The 22,165-nt window shown below is 34.9% G+C and overlaps 1 protein-coding gene across 1 annotated transcript in view; it reads left to right on the top strand.

Annotated features, from left to right (window-relative positions):
* The window catches only part of SLCO4C1 (solute carrier organic anion transporter family member 4C1), a 72,342-nt gene that overhangs the window by 27,224 nt on the left and 22,953 nt on the right, over window positions 1-22,165 (top strand). Inside the window, exons 3-4 of the mRNA XM_003480882.4 lie at window positions 15,484-15,666; window positions 21,584-21,680. Coding sequence (XP_003480930.1) covers window positions 15,484-15,666; window positions 21,584-21,680 — 280 coding nt within the window. The remainder of the gene's footprint in view (window positions 1-15,483; window positions 15,667-21,583; window positions 21,681-22,165) is intronic.

Raw genomic sequence — 22,165 nt, 5'->3', positions numbered from 1 at the left:
CTTGAAAAAGCACAAATACATTACCTTACCATCTACATAGATTAAGAGTCTGGCACCGTTCTGGGTTCTCTGCCCAGAATCTCAAACTCAGGGTGTTAGCTGGCTGTGTTCTCAGTTGAGGCTGTAGAGAAGAATTCTTTTCCAAGCTTATTAAACTGTTGTAAAGTATCAATTTCTTGGAATTGAGGAACTGAGATCCCCATTTCCTTGAGGACTGTTAGTGGGGGCTGCTCTCAGCTTCTAGAGGCCCCCTCATTCCTTGGCATATACTCTGTGTTCAAAGCCAGCAAGGGTTCATAGGCTCCTTTTGCTTTAAATTTCTCCTATTGCTTCTGCCAGCCAGAGAAAATCTTCTGCTTTTAAAGGGCTCATGTGATTAGATTATTGAGCACAACCAGATAATCTCCTTTCTGACTAATTCAAAATCAACTGATTAGTAACTTCAGTTAGTTGATTAGTAAGATGAACTTACTCTGTGGAATCCCTTTTGATACTGTAATGTAATCAATATGTGATGTTGTCATATACAGAGTCCCAGGAATTAGGAGGGGGAATTTGGGGACCGTCTTAGTCTTAGAGTCGTTCATAAAGTAATATGCATGCAGGAGAGGGACTGGAATCCTGTTCTGGACTAGTGGGGATTGTCTCTGGTTGAGACGGATGTTCCTCGTGAATAAAGTTATTTAGCTTTCACTTCTCACTCACATGTTGAGATTGCTGTTCAGATTTTGAATCTTCCTCCGGGACCTCACCTCTGTGACTCTGTTCCTTGTTCTGCCCTCCCTTGCTTGCTTCTTAGTGATGCAAGGTAGACAAGTATTCTTCATAGAGAAGGTTCACATTTATTTCGAAGTGTATTTAGTTTATTTTTCTTATTATACATTGATTTTTCTTCCATCCTGTCATAGAACTTACGTATATGAAACATTTTTTGTATATTCTTTTTATGTTTCTTTAAATTAATTTTACATTTTACTACTTTACTGAATTCCCTTCTTGTTTTTAGTAGCTTTTCCATTTGGTTCTGGAGCCAATTCAGTGTTACAAAAAGACAATTATAATCTCTGTAAATAGAAATTGTTTTATGTATAATTTCCAAATCATAGGCCTCTACTTCCTTTCTCTTTCCCTCTAATATGGTATGAAAAGTTACACAGAGAGTGAACATCTTTATCTTACACATGATTTTAGCAGTCTGTATGTGTGCATATGCATACGCATATATGTATACAAACTTATATACTCATATATTTGATCATGTTAAAGACATATCTGTTCCTATTTATATTGATAATATTTGGTTGACATTTGTCATTTGTCTACTTGAAGTCTGTGAAAGTTGTCTTTTAATTTTTCTAATGAGATCTGATATGTTAAATTTTAATAAACTTCCTAATGTGCTTCTTTAAAAAATGATGTATTTTTTAATATGTTATTGGATTTTGTTGCAAATATTTGGTTTGTGATTTTATATGGGATTGTCTTTAGGGTTCTTTGGTGTTGTTAATCTTTTTCACATGTTACTGTCAGTTTTTACTCAATTAATAAAAATATTTTGGTAATTTTTAGCTCTGTTTCTATGTTCAGGAATAGTTTAAGTAGCATTAGGCTTATCAATATTATTGTCATTATTAATATTTAATATATAAAGTTTTTGGTAAAATCCATCCCTGAAACTTTCTGAGCTTGGAAATTAGCCATATTAGATTTTCATTTTTGCTAGAAATTTGCTCTAAGTAATCTCATATGATTTTTTTTTTAAAGTTTCTTCTCTTTATAGTTCATTTTGTTTTTTTTTTGTGTAGTATTTGTATGTATGTAATTTTTCCTTTTTCATTTTGTAAGCTAGTGGTTTATTTTACTGATTATTTCAAAGGACATTTTGGTGAATTTAATTGTTTTAATTTTATTAGTCACATTTATATTCATTTTTAAATTACTTATTGTTTTTATTAGAGATGATGCCTCTTAATTGTCTGCTTTTTTCAGTATTTCCTTTTCCTAAATATTCTTTTGCATGTTATTTTCTCCATTGATTTTCTATGATAAACTCACCTAGTGCCAGTGGTGTTAGTACTGGGGGCAACTTATTAATGTGTGATTTATTTTTATATGTCTTTTATTTTGACTTCCTTTTGAAGGGGTTCTTTTTTTTTATTTGAATGATATTCTTTTCCTATAAGTATTACTTTAATTATAGCATATAGATTTTGGTGTGAATTATTTCTAGTATCATCATTTCTGAGAACTTTTGTAATTACAATTTTTTGATCTAACAATGGTTTAAGAGAGTTTTTAATTTTTTGGCATTCTAGATAGAAGGGCCTTTTCATTTTCTGTTGTCTTATAAATTTCTAGCTTTTGTTTCATTTTGCTTGTGGAATATTTTTGTTTACTCTTTGGAGTGTTTATGGATATTTTTGGAACATAATATTTGGTCAGTTTTTTTTTTTTAAGATTTGTCCATGGTACCTAAAAATGGAAGGCATGATTTTGTCAGAGACTAGAATTCGACATGTTGTTCTAAATTCAGTGGTACTAATTATATTGTTTAGGCCTTTTCTTTCTTTTCTTTTTTTTTTTTTTTTTGTCTTTTTTTGCTATTTCTTGGGCCACTCCCGCGGCATATGGAGGTTCCCAGGCTAGGGGTCGAATCGGAGCTGTAGCCTCCGGCCTACGCCAGAGCAACCTACACCACAGCTCACGGCAATGCCGGATCCTTAACCCACTGAGCAAGGGCAGGGACCGAACCCGCAGCCTCATGGTTCCTAGTCGGATTCGTTAACCACTGCGCCACGGCGGGAACTCCTTGTTTAGGCCTTTTCTATCCTTGCTTTTCTTAACAGCTTGTTGTCTTTGACTGAGAAAGATGAAAAGTAGTCTGCTATTTTATCTTTTTCTGTCTATCCTTGCATTTCTGGTAGTATCTGCTTAATTAAAATTGCTGCTCTATATTTTTATTTATTTTTAAGTTTTATGAAAGTTTAAGCCTTTATTTGTAATTGGTTGTTTTATTCTGTAATTTAAAAAACTAAATAAACCTACTTTTTTAGGACAGTTTTAGATTTACAGAAAATTTGTGAAAATAGTATAATTTCCATATGCACCACAACCATTTTCCCTTCTTAGTAACATCTTACTTTGTATGCTACATTTCTTATGATTAATGAACTAGTATTGGTATATCATTTATTAATATTTCTACTTGTTAACTGAAGTCCAAACTTTAGATTTCCTTACTTTTACCTAGTGTCCTTTTCCTCTTCTAGGATCTGATCCAGTCTACCTTAAGACATTTAGTTGTCATGTTCCTTTGGCTCCTCTTGACTGTGACGGTTTCTCAGATTTTTCTTTTTCTTTTGATAACCTTGGCAATTTTGAGGTCAGATATTTTGTAAAATTTCTCTCAGCTGGGATTTTTCTGATATTTTTCCTGTGATTAGACTGAGTTTATGGGCCTTCAGGGGAACTACCACACAGGCAAAATGCCACTTTCATCCCATCCTGTCAAGGGTTGTACTGTCAATGTCACTTATAACTCTTTATGATAACCCTGATCACCTGGCTCAGATAGTATTTTACAGGTTAATCCACTGTGAAATCACTCTTTTCCTTCTTTCTATACTATACTATTTGGAAGAAAGTCACTGTGTGCCCCTGATGCTTCGGAAATGGGGTGTTATGTGCTACCTCTTTGAAGGAATAAATTACTTGGGATTTTCTGTAGTAGAGGTTTGTCTCTTCTCCCACTTTTATTTCAGTCTTTTTCTTTCAGTGTGGATGCATGAATATGTGTTTTATAATTTAGATTATAATACAAATGCTGGTTTATTTTGTTGCTCAAATTTTTCCCACCTAGTTTACTTGGAGTTTTGTCATTTAGCTCCTGTGTACCTTTGATATACCTCCATCATTACAAATATTTTTGTTTGTTTTGAGTACTTCCTTATTTTCTTATACTCTGAGATGCTGAAGGCTTACCCTATTTATTTCCTGCCCCGGCCCTAGAGTTAACCTTTTCTCCAGTGGATCCTGGCTTCTCTAATTACAGAGTGGGAAATAACTTTTATCATCTAGAGTACAGTGATCATACGTAGTTCCTTTTGCTTTTAGTCTTGCAGACTCCACTCATTTCCAAGTCACTTAGGTTAGCACCCTTACCCCCACCCCCTTTAGTGAAGTCATTACATACATTTGTATTACAGTTAGATCATTTGGTCATGTTCTGCATTTCATCCTGGAATCCTCTGGCCTCTTAAATGATTTTTAAAAGTTTGTGTATGTTGAAGTTCAATCTTTGTACTGTAAAAGTTCAGTGCATTTTGACAAATACATTGTGTCATGTACCCATAATCAAACTATCATATAGAACAGTTTCACTACCCCCCAAAAATGTTGTGGTATAGGTCCCATGGGGCTCAGTAAGTTAAGGCTCCACTGCTGTCACTGTAGTGGCTCAGGTCACTGCTGTGGTTGGTACAGGTTCCATCCCTGATCCAGGAACCTCCACATGCCATGGGCATGGCCAAAAAAAAAAAAAAAAAAAAAAAATCCTGTGGTGCTTTATCTATTCAACTTTCCCTCCCCCTGCCCCTGGCAACTATTGCTATGGTTTTGCTTTTTCATATTGTCATATTTTTTGGAATTATAAGGTATCCTTTGCGGACTGGATTCTTTCACTTAGCAGTATGTATTTAAGATTCATTTATGCCTTTCTGTGGTTTCTCATGTTATTATCAATTTTTAACAATTCTAAGAAAAGTAATAGAAGGAATTTATTCAGAAGTAATGTGGAGAGAGTAATAAATACAGTATTTTTTTAAGTAGATCTTAGGCCTTGTTTGTTTGGAAAAAATGATAAAATAAGATCTGTTAACTCTTACAGAGACTTTCATGAAGTACTTTAAAATGGACTTTACTCAGGCTGAGCTATTGATAACCACTAACCTTAAATAGATGAAGTACCTAAAATAAATCTGTGGAGAGGGACTGCAAAGATTGGTGACACACACTGATTATCCAGAAATAAACTCATACATTGGAAATTTAATAAAAGATGTGCTCTTTGGTTAATCCAACAGAATGCTGCATCCCTGTCTTTTCTCATTAAAATTTATTACATATAAATTAAAAAATAAGTTAATAAAATTGCTAGGATAAAACCTAGCATAAATATATTTACGTGTAGTCATGGAGAAGACTTTTTTTTTTGTCTTTTTGCCCTTTCTAGGGTCGCTCCCATGGCATATGGAAGTTCCCAGGCTAGGGGTCTAATCTGAGCTGCAGCTGCTGGCCTACACCAGCCAGCAGAGCCATAGCAACACAGGATCCGACCTGCGTCTGCAACCTACACCACAGCTCACGGCAATGCCGGATCCTTAACCCACTGAGCAAGGCCAGGGATTGAACCCGCAACCTCATGGTTCCTAGTCGGATTCGTTAACCACTGAGCCACGATGGGAACTCCATAGAGAAGACTTTTATAAGTCAGATATCAAACTCAGAACCTCTGAAGTAAATTCTAAAAATTAGTTCAAAGAAAAATATACAGGTAGTCAGTAAACATATGGAAAAATGGTGAATTTCATTGATGGTTTTGTAAAATGAAGTTTAAAAATCATACATATGTGTCTGTGTATGTATATATATATGTATATATGTTTTTTTTTAATCAATGAGATTTGTAGTGATTTAGGTTTTTTATGTAAGGTGTGGCTGCATTGCTAATGGGACTGCATGTTTTTATAACTTATGGACAAAGCAGTTTGGTGGATCAAATGTAAATGTTTATACACTTTGATCCAGCAGTTCCACTTTTTGGAATCTCTCCTACAGATAGGCTTTCACAAATATGCCAAGATAAAATTTTGAAATATTCATCACAACATTATTTTGAGCTAAATATATATAATATTAATATATGTTATATTATTAATCAGTAAATAAAAGCTGTGGGCTAGGTAACTAAACCTCATGACATTTATGCTATGGAGTATTATAACAGTGCCAACAAAGAAATTTAAATAGAACTTTAAGTTTCAGTATTAAGGCTGTCTAGTACATAATAAGTGAAAACTGGAAGTCAATGAATATGAGGACAGTGTGTTTAGTATGACCATACATGTGTACAAAATGTAAATGTATATAAAACATGTGAATGTGTGAGAAAATATCTGAAAAATGGTAAAGGGAAATGTTAACAGGGGTTATTGCCTCTATCTAAGTGACATGAGAAAGCATAAAGTGGAGGCAGGAGGAGGTAAGAGAGAACTTGGATTTTTTTTCTTGATATTCTTCTATTCTATTTAAAATTTATTTAAACAATGTATTGAATACCTGAATTACTTCCTCTAGGAAAAACAAACAAATAACCAAATCCCACAGAATACTCATATAATCAAACTATCTACCAGATTACTACAAAAAGATATTTTCCTATTATAAAAAAGAAATAGGAGAAAATAGTAAACCAAGAATGCATGTAAGTATGTTCTGTTTTGCAGTATCTAATCTACTGCCTTCAGGAAAGTGAATATTGAAACCAAGAATTACAATTCAAGTGTCTGATATGACCAGGGAAGTATCACAAATAATGCAGACTTAATCCATTTATAAATACAAATTATCTTCCAAAATAACCATCAACCTCTATAACATGAATATATACAATATTATGAAGTATATTTTAAATATGAAATTTAAAAAATACACTTTATGCATAGAATTTGCCTCTGAAAATTTGATGTCCAGTTAAAGAATATTCAGGATTGGTGCTTTAGGGGCTTTATGTCTCATCCATGAGAAAATCATAAGTCTTGATCTTTGTTCAAGGAAATGAAAAAATAATTAGCTGAGATCATTGTTAAAATGCAAGTTCCTAGATACTACACGAGATTCAGAGGGAGAGGTTTGGGAACATATTTTTAACAAGTCCTTAGTTCATTTAATTTTATATGATGAGTTTAGGAGATATGGATTTACTCTAATACCCAGACTTTGAATGTGACTTTTAAAAAGATATTTATCAAATTATAAAGATAGCCATTTTTCAGGTATTCAGTTTTAAAGACAGGCAAAATTGTCATAATATGCAGATAACATGATATTGTATATAGACAATCCTAAAGACTGCACATAAAAACCACTAGAATTGATAAATGAATTCAGTAAGGTAGCAGGATACAAGATTAATAAAGAGAAATCTGCTATATTTCTTGACACTAACAATGAAATATCAGAAAGGGAAAGTAAAAAAAAATCCCTTTTAAAATTACATTAAAAAAATTATTAGGAATAAACCTGGCCATGGAGGAGAAAGACTTATATGCTGATAACTATAAAACATTGATAAAGGGAATTGCATGTGATTTAAAGAAGTGGAAATATATCCCATGCTCTTGGAGTAGAAGAATTAATATAGTTAAAATGACTACAGTACCCAAAGCAATCTGCAGGTTTAGTGCAATCCTATCAAATCTCCCATGACAATCTCTCATGGCATCGTTCACAGAACTAAAACAAATAATCCTAAAATTTGTATGGAACCATAAGAGACCCAGAATTGCCAAAATAATCCTGAGGAAAAAGAACAAAGCATGAGGCATATGCTCCCCAGACTTCAGACAATACTGCAAAACAACAGTAATCAAACAGCATGGTATTGGCACAAAACAGACATATGGATCAGTGGAACAGAGTAGAGAGCTCAGAAATGAACTCACCCACCTACAGTCAGTTAATCTTCTGCAAATGAGGCAAGAATATACACTAGAGAAAAGACAGTCTCTTCAATTGTGTTGGGAAAGCTAGACAGCCACAAGTAAGTCCATGAAGTTAGAACTGTCCCTCACAGCATGCACAAAGTAAACTCAAAATGGCTGAAAGATTTAAATAGAAGACATGATGCTATGGAACTCCTAGAACATAAGAAAAACTTTCTCTGACATAAATTATACCAATGTTTTCTTAAGTCAGTGTCCCAAGGCAATAGAAATAAAATAAAAAATAAACAAATGGGACCTAATCAAACTTACAAGCTTCTGTACAGCGAAAGAAACCATAAACAAAATGAAAAGACAACCCACAGACTAGAAGAAAGTATTTACAAAGAATGCAACTGACAAGGGCTTAATTCCCAAAATATGCAAATAGCTCATTAAGTTCAACAATGACAAAATGCAAACAACCCAATTGAAAATAGAAGAAGACCTAAATAGACATTTCTCCAAAGAAGACATACAGATGGCAATAGGCACATGCAAAGATGCTCAGAATTGCTAATGATTAGAGAAAAGCAAATCAAAACTACAATTAGATATTACTTCATAGCAGTCAGAATGGCCGTCATTAAAAAGTGGACAAATGAATGCTAGAGAGAGTATGGAGAAAAGGGAACCTTCCTATACTCTTGGTGGGAATGTAAATTAGTGCAGTTACTATGGAAACAGTATGGAGGTTCCTTAAAAACTAAAAATAGAGTTACCATGTGATCCAATAGTCCCACTCTGGGCACATACCCAGACAAAACTATAATTTGAAAAGATTCATGCACCCTGATGTTCACAGCAGCATATTTTACAGTAGCCAAGACATGGAAGCAACCTAAATGTCCATCAACAGATAGCTGAATGGATAAAGAAGTTGTGGTACATATATACAATGGAATGCTACTTGGTCATAAAGAAGAATGAAATAATGCTCTTTGCAGTAACATGGATGGACCTAAAGATTATCATACTAAGTCAAGTTAAGCCATAAAGAAAAAGACAAATATCATCTATCTCTTATATGTGGAATCTAAATATGAAACAAGTGGGCTTATTTACAAAACAGAAATAGATTCATAGACAGAAAACAAAGTAATGGTTACACAAGGGGAAAGAAGAGGAGGGATAAATTAGGAGTTTGGGGACACAGGATTAAGATGGCAGAATAGAAGGACTGGAGCTCAACTTCTCTCCTAAAAACAACAAAATTTACAACTAAAGAGTGAGCAGTCTCCACCCAAATGGACCAGAAACCTTAAAAAAGATACCCTACTCCAGAAGAAAAAGAGGAGGCCACAACAAGAGGTAGGAGGGGCGATTTCGTATATAAACAACCCCATACCTCCTGGGTGGGAAGCTCCACAGACTGAAAACTAACTGGTTCACAGAGACTCACCTACAGGAGTGAGAGTTCTGAGCCCCACATCAAATCCTCATGTGCAAGAATCTGGCACTGGGAGAAAGAGCCCCTAGAGCATCTGGCATTGAAGGCCAGTGAGGCTTGTGCACAGGAGCTCCACAGGACTGGGGGAAACAGAGACCCCATTCTTAAAAGGCACTCACGGACTTTCACCTGCACTGGGTCCCAGGGCAGAGCGAGGTCTCTATAGGAATCTGGGTCAAACCTGACTGCAGTTCTTGGAGGACATCCTGGGAAAACAGGGGTGAATGTGGCTTGTTGTGGCAGAAGGGCATTGGAGGCAAAGCTCTCAGGAATATTCAGCAGCTGCCTTTTTCTGGAGGTTGCCATTTTGGGAAAATCTGGTCCCACCCATCTGTCAGCTGAGAAGCCGTGGGGGCAAACAACAATCCAGGTGGGATCACAGCCCTGCCCCTCAGTAACAGGCTACCTAAAGACCCCTCAGGCACACAACTGCCTTTAATCTCATCCAGAGACTAAGCTCTACCCACCAGAGGGATTAGAATCAGCTCCACCTACCAGTGGGCAGGCATCAGCCCCTCCCATCAGGAAGCCTACAGCAAGCCCCCATACTGACTTCAGCCACACGGGGGACAGACACCAGAAGTAAGAGAGGCTACAACTCTATTATCTGTAGAAAGGTCACCACACCAAAAACCTATAAAAATGAAAAGACAAAGAACTATAACTCAAATGAGGGAGAAAGGAAAAACCCCAGAAAATCAGCTAAGTGATGAGATGATCAGCCTCCAGGAAAAAGACTTTAGATTGTTGACGCTGAAAATGATGCAAGACATTGGGAATAAACTGGAGGCAAAGATGGATACTTTATAGGAAACATGGAGCAAAGAGATACAAGATATAAAACTTAAATAAGAAGAGATGCAAAATACAATAACTGAAATAAAAAATTCACTAGAAGCAGCTAACAGCAGAATACAGGAGGCAGAAGAACGAATAAGTGAGGTGGAGAACAGATTAGTGGACATTACGGATGCAGAACAGAAAAGAGAAAAAAGATTGAAAACAAATGAAGAGAGTCTCAGAGAACTCTGAGACAACGTTAAACACATCAACATCCCTATTATAGGGGTGCCAGAAGGAGAAGAGAGAGAGAAGGGGACAGAAAAACTATTCCAAGAGATAATAGCCGAAAACTTCCCTCACATGGGAAAGGAACCACTCACTCAAATCCAGGAATCACAACAAGTACCATATAAAATAAACCCATGGAAGAATACACTGAGACACATATTAATCAAACTAACCAAAATTAAAGACAAAGAGAAAATCTTGAAAGCAGCTAGGGAAAAGAAACATGTAACATACAAGGGAACCGCAAAAAAGTTATCAGCAGATTTTTCAGCAGAAACTCTGCAGGTCAGAAGGGAGTGGCATGATATACTTAACGTGATGAAAGGAGAAAACCTCCAACCAAGATTACTTTACCCAACAAGGCTCTCATTCAGATTTGAAGGAGAAATCAAAACCTTCACAGATAAGCAAAAGTTGAGAGAGAATTAAGCAACACTGAACCAGCCTTACAACAAATACTAAAGGAACTTCTCTAGGCAGAAAAGACAAGACAGCAACAGGAAACAAAAATTACGCAAATGACAAGGCTCACCAGTAAAGGTATATATGCAGTAAAGATACTAAATCATCCACGCACAATTATACCACCAAAATCAGAAATCTTGAGAAGAGGTGGGTACATGTGCAGGACAATGGAGATGAACTTGCAATTAAGAGACCAGCAACTTAAAACAATCTTATATACTTATAGACTCATATCAAAACTTCAGAATAACTGCAGGCCAAAAATCTACAATTGATACACAAACAAGGAATCTCTGGAGAAGAAATATATCTCATAGCAAATAAGTGCATAATCCACCATGAAGGGGGTCATTTGACATCATTCTTGAAATGTTGAAGTCTTCTTAGAACTGATTCTGATTTCCTCTCCATCAAAGAATTTATGATAATTATAATTAAATAATGCCACTGTACAATTAAATAATACAGTTCTAAAATTGTATTATTAATAACCATTTCTCTCCATGGTACAATGTAAGGTCTATAATGTCTTGTTTATCACATCACCTAGAATGAATATGACTATATTGAAGAAACAATAAGTGTAACAAATTGTGAGGACATATTTATATAGTTACACTATTTTTTTTTTATTTTCCCACTGTACAGCAAGGGGATCAAGTTATCCTTACATGTATACATTACATTACATTTTTTCCCCGACCCTTTCTTCTGTTGCAACATGAGTATCTAACAAAGTTCTCAATGCTATTCAGCAGGATCTCCTTGTAAATCTATTCTAAGTTGTGTCTGATAAGCCCAAGCTCCCGATCCCTCCCACTCCCTCCCCCTCCCATCAGGCAGCCACAAGTCTCTTCTCCAAGTCCATGATTTTCTTTTCTGAGGAGATGTTCATTTCTGCTGGATATTAGATTCAGTTATAAGTGATATCATATGGTATTTGTCTTTGTCTTTCTGACTCATTTCACTCAGGATGAGATTCTCTAGTTCCATCCATGTTGCCGCAAATGGCATTATGTCATTCTTTTTTATGGCTGAGTAGGATTCCATTGTGTATATATTCCACATCTCCCGAATCCAATCATCTGTGGATGGACATTTGGGTTGTTTCCATGTCCTGGCTATTGTGAATAGTGCTGCAATGAACATGCGGGTGCATGTCCTCTTTTAAGTAGAGTTTTGTCCGGATAGATGCCCAAGAGTGGGATTGCGGGTCATATGGAAGTTCTATGTATAGATTTCTAAGGTATCTCCAAACTGTTCTCCATAGTGGCTGTACCAGTTTACATTCCCACCAACAGTGCGGAGGGTTCCCTTTTCTCCACAGCCCCTCCAGCACTTGTTATTTGTGGATTCTTAATGATGGCCATTCTGACTGGTGTGAGGTGGTATCTCATGGTAGTTTTGATTTGCATTTCTCTTATAATCAGCGATGTTGAGCATTTTTTCATGTGTTTGTTGGCCATCTGTATATCTTCTTTGGAGAAATGTCTGTTGAGGTCTTTTGCCCATTTTTCCATTGATTGATTGGTTTTTTTGCTGTTGGGTTGTTAAAGTTGCTTATATATTCTAGAGATTAAGCCCTTGTCCATTGCATCATTTGAAACTATTTTCTCCCATTCTGTAAGTTGTCTTTTTGTTTTCTTTTGGGTTTCCTTTGCTGTGCAAAAGCTTTTCAGTTTGATGAGGTCCCATGGGTTTATTTTTGCTCTAGTTTCTATTGCTTTGGGAGACTGACTGAGAAAATATTCATGATGTTGATGTCAGAGAGTTTTGCCTATGTTTTCTTCTAGGAGTTTGATGGTGTCCTGTCGTATATTTAAGTCTTTCAGCCATTTGGAGTTTATTTTTGTGCGTGGTGTGAGGGTGTGTTCTAGCCTCATTGCTTTGCATGCAGCTGTCCAGGTTTCCCAGCAATGCTTGCTGAATAGACTTTCTTTTTCCCATTTTATTTCTTGCCTCCCTTGTCAAAGATTAATTGACCATAGGTGTCAGGGTTTATTTCCGGGTTCTCTATTCTGTTCCATTGGTCTGTCTGTCTGTTTTGATACCAGTACCACACTGTTTTGATGACTGTGGCTTTGTAGTATTTCTTGAAGTCTGGGAGAGTTATGCCCCCTGCTTGGTTTTTGTTTCTCAGGATTGCTTTGGCGATTCTGGGTCTTTTGTAGTTCCATATAAATGTTTGGATTGTTTGTTCTAGTTCTGGGAAAAATGTCCTGGGTAATTTGATAGGGATTGCATTGAATCTGTAGATTGCTTTGGGTAGTATGGCCATTTTTACAATATTGATTTTCCCAATCCAGGAACATGGAATATCTTTCCATTTCTTTACATCTTCTTTGATTTCTTTGATTAAAGTTGTATAGTTTTCGGCATATAGGTCCTTTACCTCTTGGTCAGGTGTATTCCAGGTATTTGATTTTGTGAGGTGCAATTTTAAAAGGTATCGTATTTTTGTATTCCTTTTCTAATTTTCATTGCTGGTATACAGAAATGCAACTGACTTCTGAATGTTAATCTTATATCCTGCACTTTGCTGAATTTATTAATCAGTTCAAGGAGTTTTGGGGTTGAGTCCTTAGGGTTTTCTATGTATAGTATCATGTCATCTGCATACAGTGACAGTTTGATCTCTTCTCTTCCTATATGGATGCCTTTTATTTCTTTTGTTTGTCTAATGCTGTGGCTAGGACTTCCAAAACTATGTTGAAGAGCAGTGGTGAGAGTGGGCATCCCTGTCTTGTTCCAGATTTGAGTGAGAAGGCTTTCAGTTTTTCCCCATTGAGGATTATATTTGCTGTGGGTTTCTCATAAATGGCTTTGATTATATTCAGGAATGTTCCCTCTATATCCACTTTGGCGAGGGTCTTGATCATGAATGGATGTTGGACTTTGTCAAATGCTTTTTCTGCATCTATTGAGATGATCATATGATTTTTGACTTTTTTTTTGTTAATGTGGTGTATGATGCTGATTGATTTGCGTATGTTGAACCATCCTTGTGAACCTGGGATGAACCCAACCTGGTCATGGTGTATATTTTTTTGATATGTTGTTGGATTTGGTTGGCTAAGATTTTGTTGAGAATTTTTGCATCTATATTCATCAATGATATTGGGCGATAGTTTTCTTTTTTGGTGGTATCTCTGTCTGATTTTGGAATGAGGGTGATGGTGGTATCATAGAATGTCTTTGGGAGTATTCCTTCTTCTTCAACCTTTTGAAAGAGTTTAAGAGGATGGGCACCAGATCCTCTTTATATGTTTGATAGAATTCACCTGTGAAGCCATCTGGTCCTGGATTTTTATTTGTAGAGAGTGATTTTATGACCTCTTCAATTTCATTTCTAGTGATCGGTCTGTTCAGTTGGTCTGTTTCTTCTTGATTCAGTTTTGGCAGGCTGTAAGATTCTAGAAAATTGTCCATTTTTTCCAGATTGTCAAACTTGTTGCCGTATAGTTGTTCATAGTATTCTCTTATGGTTTTTTGTATTTCTGCTGTATCCGTTGTGATTTCTCCTTTTTCATTTATAATTTTGGTTATTTGAGTTACACTATTTTTTTAACCAATTTATGAATTTTATATTTTACTTATTTTCAGAGGGTATATTACTTTTGCTATTCTTACCAGTTAAGTTATTCTTTTTATTATGGTATATAAAATATTTAATGGTATATAAGGCTTTCTTCTTTATAAATTTTAGTTGCATAATATAACAATTTTAATATAATGCTAATTTTTAAAGAAAAATTGAAATGTAATAGATAATACTAAATAGTAAAGATGAAAGCCATACGAAACGGGATAAAGTATAGAATGAATTTCATATTTGTCTCAGCATATTTTCCATTCCACTTCTCCAGAGGGAGTCACTTAATCTGTTTCTTGAGATCCATAATCTGTGTGAATGTAATTGTGTTTAAATATATGTATTTTATTCTGTTAAAAAAATAAAATAAATTAAGTATGAAAAAAATTAGGAGTTTGGAATTTAATATATACACACTACTATATATAAAATAAATAAACAAGATCTTACTGTTTAGCCCAGAGAACTACACTCAATATCCTTTAATAAACCGTAGTGAAAAAGAATTTATATAGCTGAATCACTTCGCTGTGTGCTGGAAACTAACATTACAAATCAACTGTACTTCAATTTTAAAAAAGATTTTTTTTCCTTTGAAGATATCCAAAAGAATATCCTATGGATCAAGCGATTCCTTCAAAAATTAATAAAAGTTTGTTTTGTAAAAAAGAAGTAGATGAAACTTCCAAGTATTGATACTCTGTAGTGAATATTGAGAATTACTGTTTTGGTGAAAGTATCCTGTAATCTAAATATACTTGTTAAATGTGCTTAAGATATTGGGTGATAAAACTGATATGGTGGTCATATTCTATTTATGTCTTGGAAAAAAATCAAGTCTAGTGTTTTTTTTTCCCCTGAAAAATGTTCTTCTGTGGTACCATTTGATTCAGTTGTGTTTACATTAATTTATCTGAAAGTACGTTAATTTGGTTCTTAAATTAATGTTTCTCAATTTTGTTCTGTGTTTTCTAAGTTTTGATATATTTTATAAATTGTCTTTAATAATATGCATATTTTTAAATATTTTAAATATAATCAAAGTGAAGTGATTTGCAAAAAATAAGCAGTTATACTAATTTATAAATTATTTAAATTATTAGCTAAATTTTGATAAATTCACGATTTTATTTTTTTCCCTAAAGATGCTTGCTTAGCAGAAAAGAATAAAGCCATTTGTACGGCTTCAAGTTCTTCACTTTTCAAATTCCTGTATGTCTTTATTTTGGGACAACTGTTGCTGGGAACAGGAGGAACTCCACTTTATACCCTAGGAACAGCCTTTATTGATGATTCTGTTCCCACACACAAATCTTCTCTCTATATAGGTAAGTTTACTTTCTATAAGTGTAAATGTCTCGTATCATTTCATTTTGTTGCTTGTTTAATTTATAAGTAAAGCGTAACATATCCTTATTAGAAAGTTAGCTGTGATTCATAGGAATTTATGTTAGATAAATGCAATATTACTTTTTTGTTTAATAGTATACTGATGTATCAGGTGTTTCAGTTGAATGTGGTGATGATTTTCATTGACACCCTGCCTATTTCCTGTGTTGGACATTCCAGCCTTCCTAGAAGTGCCATGCAAACAGTAGCCTGTCTAGATTGCTGGAATAAATCCCAGGCTAATTTACAGAGGTATGGAGATAACGCTTTGCTGTTCTACATGACTTGCTTCACCTTACATGGCCTTGGCTGGAATCAATGAAAGAAACCACACAGTGATACTCAGAAACCCCTGTGGAGTTTTTCATTTCAGATTAACACTTTTTATATATGACTCGATTTTTTTTTTTCCTTTGCCATCTGTTTCTTAGCAGTACAAGTTTCTCTTAAATTCCATCCGTGAAGTTTCTGGACGGTAGAGCTAACAAGACTATGTATGATCCTACATCCAGTTAATCCATAATTTATTTGCGCATGAGTTTTCACTTTATCAGTCTATTATTCTAATGTAGGGGACTTAGTCCATTTGGACTGCTTTAACAGAATATTGTAGACTAGTTAACTTACAAGCAAGAGGAATTTCTTTTTTGTCTTTTTGCCATTTCTTGGCCCCTCCCATGGCATATGGAGGTTCCCAGGCTATGCCAGCGCCACAGCAACGTGGGATCCAAGCCATGTCTGCAACCTATACCACAGCTCACGGCAATGCTGGATCCTTAACCCACTGAGCAAGGTCAGGGATCGAACCTGCAACTTCATGCTTCCTAGTTGGATTCGTAACCACTGAGCCACGACAGGAACTCCAAGAGGAATTTATATCTTAACTTACAAGCAAAAGGAATTTATTTCTTAAATCCTGGAGGCTGTGAAGTCAAGATCAGGGTACCCACAGATTCATATCAGATGAGGGACCACATCCTGATTCATACATAGATAGCTGGCTTTTTGTTGTGGCAGAAGGGCCAAGGGAGATATCTGGGGCTTCTTTGAAGGGCACTAATCCATTTTGAGGGCTTCATACCTAGGACCTAATCGCTTCTCAAAATCCCCACCTCCAAGTATAATCATACTGGAAAGAAGTTTCAACATATGAGGGGCAACACGAACATTGTCTGTAACAAAGCCCCGTTGCCATAGTCCCTGGAGGTCAAGGGTATTCAAGGTAGCCCTGATAGAAAGTACTGACTCTACCTAGGCTCCTCTCTAATGTGGAAACCACCACACTTCTACTTGTCTGCTCTACTTGCTTTGCTTTGGTCTCCCTACAAGATCTGATGCTTTTAGCAATGATTTTCACTTTTCCAGTTCACAGATTCTTTCTAAGGTTCTCTTCTGATCAGTATTTATCATTAACCAGTTTCAATCTTTCTATTTTAGGAATGCACAAAAATAGGAAGTTTTTCAAAAATTATTTAAGCATGGGTGGGTGGGGTGGAGTTCCACGAGACCATTTCAGGTTTGATACTCTCTAAAGTTTTCGGGTCTCTATTTATTATAGCAGACGGACACAAAGCAAAATCAGCAAAGGAAAAAGATGCTTGAAATAAAGTACAGACAAACCCCGGTACAAGCTTCCAAGAGTCCACTCCCTCCTAATGGAGCCATATGGGTTAAAATTAATACCTCCAGCCAGGAGTTGTGACAGCATATGTGAAATGTTTTCTGCCAGCTAAGTTCATTAGAGATTCAGTGCCCAGGGATTTTATTGGGAGTTGACCATAATTATAACAACCCTCTGACTTGCACATAGTTTAGCCTCTCAGAAGGAATACAGATGTTTGGCAAAACCATATTGTTTATACAAACAGTTTTAGCACAATGAGCCACCTGTATTAGTTAGGTAATGGTAGCATCCCTCTGGGTATTTATGATCTTATCCCAGATACCAGCTGAGAGCTAACCCTGCAAACAGGTTTTTTTTTGAAGATAGCAGCCGCGGGCCTGCTTTGTTAATTTTTTGCTATACTGTAGGAATTCATCAGATGGTAAGTTTTGAGAGTAAAGGAAAAGAATAAAAGAAACAAAACTGGGAAACTCTCTTTTAATTTTTTTCAATTTCAGATAACTGATACTTTTCATTGGATAATTATATTTTGTTGATTAAAATCCTTCTTTTCATGGCTTGTCATATTTATACATTTCCCCATTTTCAAAATCTTCCTTCCTTCTTTCTTTCCTTTAAGATAACATCTATTACTGGTAGCATGCCTTTCTCTCTGTGAAACAGTTTTATGTAGCAAGGCAAAAATGGGCAAAATGAAAACAAAATTTGCTACCTATTCAAATGAAGGAAAAAAAGTGGTTATGCAGAATCTCTAGCCGCACAACCTTTGCCATGCCATTCACTCTTTATGTCTGTCTTTAATGCTCTTCTTGGGTTTACGGTTTTTATCCTTTAATTAAGCTTTTAAATTCATTTAATATAATTTTGTGTTTAAATCTTTCATCTTAATATGTACTTCCTATTTGCTCTACGTTCCTATTTCTTGCCTTTTTTTCCTTTTTGAAAATTTAATATGTATTATTTCATTTCCCCCCTATTAACTTCCTGGACATATCCTCTTTTACAGTTCCTCTACTAATTCCTTATATAAAAACTTGATTTTATGAAATTCTAATGTTAATTGATACTTTTACCAAATTCCCAATCATTACAAAAGTCTTAGAACATTTTAACTTTCTTTATTCCTTTCCCAGTGTTCAGTTATTTCTGTGTACTGGAATCCCTTATATATTTAAATTTTTGAAGTATTATTAATGTTTTATTTAAAAGTATGGACCATTTTTATCAACATGTTTTCCTTTTATGTAGCTCACTAAGTTTCAGTCTGGGATCATTTTCCTTTAACTCGTTGGAAGAACAGTTTTGAGTTAATTTATTAGAAGAGTCTGCTTGTGGTGAATTCTCTGTTTTTCATCTAAAAATTATTATTTTTTTTACCGTTTTCCATGATGAATATCTTCAGTGGGAGTAGATGACTAGTTGGGCATTAATTTTTGTTCCAGTACTTGAAAGGTACTGTTCTAAATTCTTCACGTCCATTGTTGTGCACGTTTACCATTTTTAAATTCTTTTCTTGTATTTGATTTTCATTTGTTTTATTCATTATGAGCATATAGGTGTAAAATTCCTTTTACTTAAACTGTTTTGAATTTATATGACTTTATATTATGTTGTTTGATATTTTTAATTGGTTTGGGGATATTTCCTATAATTATTAATACAGCTTTTGTTCTATTATCTCCTGGGACTCCACCTTCTCAAATTACATATATGCTAGCCACCCCCATTTTAAAAAAATATATTCTTTGTCTTTTACTCTCTCTTCTATATTTTCTATCCTTTGTGTTTTTTTTTCTATGCTTATTGATAAATATTTACTGATTTGATAATATATGTTCTAGTTTAGTAATACTCGGTTCAGTTCAGAGTAATCTGCTCTGGATCCATTTCATTTTTATTTTGACAAATGCATTTTATAATTCTAGAATCTTTTTCAAAATCACTCTGTGTGTCTTTTAATAACTTTCCAGTCTCTGTCCTATGTGGGAGCACTGTGATCTGGGATACCCTTTATCTAATTTCTGGAATTGAGTTTATTTGAAGCTGGGCTGCACTTACTCTGTGAGCCAGTCTACTACTAACTCATCCTTGCTTTTAGAGGATCACCTCCTACGTGCCAAATTAAAATGTAGGGAAGGGAAAATTTACAAGTTATACTCCCTGAACTGCATATTTTGTTTCCCTACTTCCTAGAGAATAGCAAAGGGTGATTTTCCCTCCTAGTATTTCTTAAAGAATCAGCCAGTGTACCCAGGAAGAAAATCAGTCCCAGTTTTTGTTAAATAGTTCTCTTCTTCAGAATCTTAGCACAGTGATCCTTCACTATTTTTATCTCTTTGTTTCCAAGGAGATGCTTAAAAATAATTTTTACAGTTTTTTAAGTTTTTTTTGAGTGGGCTTTTTGGTTGGAAATATTAGTCTACCACAATCCATCAACCAATACCAGAATTTTTAATTTTTGAGTTATATCAAATTCAACTTTCATCAGTTGAACATTTAAATTTTTTGCTTTTTTGAGGTATTTCTTTTATGAACATATTTGTGAACTACAAAAAGCATTTTTTTTCCTAACCAAGGAATAATGGCTGCAGACTGAGAAAACAGGTAATCTAGACAGTGCTACTAAATGTGTATTCCACAGATCCATGGTGATATGAACAAAGCCTAAAGTGAAAACAAACCTTTAGAAACTTTTATAGCAGTTTTATACTTCCACAAAACTTACAAGGTATCCTCACAAATGTGTCAGTCTAATAAACCCAATTGGAAGCAATTTTTAAAAATAAAAAGCTCTATCACCAAAGATAATTTGGGTATCACTGATTTCCAGCGTTTTTAATCATACAATTTTATCCACAAAAATTTTTGAGTATGAATCATATATATGTATGCACTTCATTATTTATGAATTGTATATTTAAAATTATCTATTACTACAGTTTTTACATTTTAAAATATAGATGTAATATAAATAAGGGTAGTTGATAGATAAATAGAAGTTCTTATGTGTTTTCAGGTCATCTTGCATGACCTCTGCTTTGGAGACTTGATCTAGTGCGTAAGTCATTTTTTCCATTGATGTCTGCTTCATTTTGTGTATGGTGCAGCCCTTTTTTTTCATGTAAAAGAATAAGAATCTCAGTGGTTAATAAAAAAATTTCAGAAGATGGTAATATATGAGGGTACTGGTATATGCATACTTTGTTTTATAAAAATGAAAAAGTTATATATGGCAAAAATTTAAATATCTGAGAGAAATAATGTCATTTTAATTCTACTTCAAGTAAAAATAGGGTATTTACTAGGAGCTGGAGTTTAAATCAATGGTTGACTTGTCTTTATTATTTATTTATTTATTTATTATCTTTTTAGGGCTGCACCCACAGCATATGGAAGTTCCCAGGCTAGTGGTCAAATCTGAGCTGTAGCCACCGGTCTACACCATAGCCATAGCAACACCAGATCTGAGCCATGTTTGTGACCTACTCCATAGCTCATGGAGTGACGCCAGGGTCCAGTCTGTGTCTTCATGGATACTAGTCAGATTCGTTTCCACTGAGCCACGACAGGACTCCTTTTTTTTTTTTTTTAATGGCTTCATCTTTGGCAACTTGTGGATGTTCCCTGGCTAGAGGTTGACTCAGAGGCTATACCACAGCCACAGCAACATCAGATCCTTAACCCACTGAGCCAGTCCAGAGATTGAACCCTCATCCTCATGGAAACTGTGTCGGGTTCTTAACCCACTGAACTACAACGGGAACTCCAAATTAATGGTTTACTTTTAAGAAACAGACTGTTGACAAGGTTCAGGTTTTAAATCAATTGCCATAGTCCAAAATAAAGATGCTTTTGGAACATAGACAGAATGGAAAATGTGTCTCATTTCATTGTTTTTCTCCAGAAGAATTGTAGGTAATGATTACTATCACTACTCAAAACAGGTAATAGTAGATGAACTACCCCTGCTGCCAGTTAACTTTACATAGATTTGTTAGATTTACTGCAATAATTGTTATAGTCTAACAGTGTACATTGAATTATGTATGTTAATCTCCTTGACTTGACAGGTGATACCACTCGAATGGTATGTTTTAATAAAACTATGTGTAATTTTTCTCTGATTCTAATCGTTTTGTTTTTCTATGGTAAAATACTTGTCTTTTTTCACTTATAAGGCATTGAAAGCAAAGTTGCACAGCTGACCATCTTCAGTTTCCTTGTTCTTCTAGGAATTGGCTTTGCCATGTCAGTATTAGGCCCTGCTTTTGGCTATGTGTTGGGAGGACAATTGCTAACCGTGTACATTGACGTTGATTCGGGACAAAGGCAAGGCGATATCTATTTTTCTTTTATTTATATTATTTTAATTATGTTAGCATCATAGACAGAACATATTTATAGTATTTCCCCAATGAGGGATTTTTCAGTAAACAAAATTGAATAGATAAAAATTTTTATGTGGTGTTCTGGCTGCATTGCTTCATGAATTAATGCCATACCATCTATTGATAGAAGTGCATTTATTCATAAATAAGAATGTTTAGTAGTCACCTGGTGAAGTTTTCCAAAAGATGCAATCAAGACCCATGCATTGTTCAAAAATAATAATTTAATATGCTTTAAGTAGTTTTAGCTGTGATAGATTGCCTGAAGAGACACAAGAGTCTGATTCTCAGACTAAGTTCTATAGTAGCTTGGATAATGTCATAGAGGTTAAAACAACTGAGACAATGGAGGATACTAATAGGTAATGTTTATTTATCCCATGCTGTGTTTTAGACAACATTGGTTTTGTGTGGAACCTTATTTTT

Source organism: Sus scrofa, chromosome 2 (genome assembly GCF_000003025.6).
Source record: "Sus scrofa isolate TJ Tabasco breed Duroc chromosome 2, Sscrofa11.1, whole genome shotgun sequence".
Taxonomy (NCBI): domain Eukaryota; kingdom Metazoa; phylum Chordata; class Mammalia; order Artiodactyla; family Suidae; genus Sus; species Sus scrofa.
Note: the sequence above shows the minus strand (reverse complement) of the source record. Positions and strands in the feature narration are given on the sequence as shown.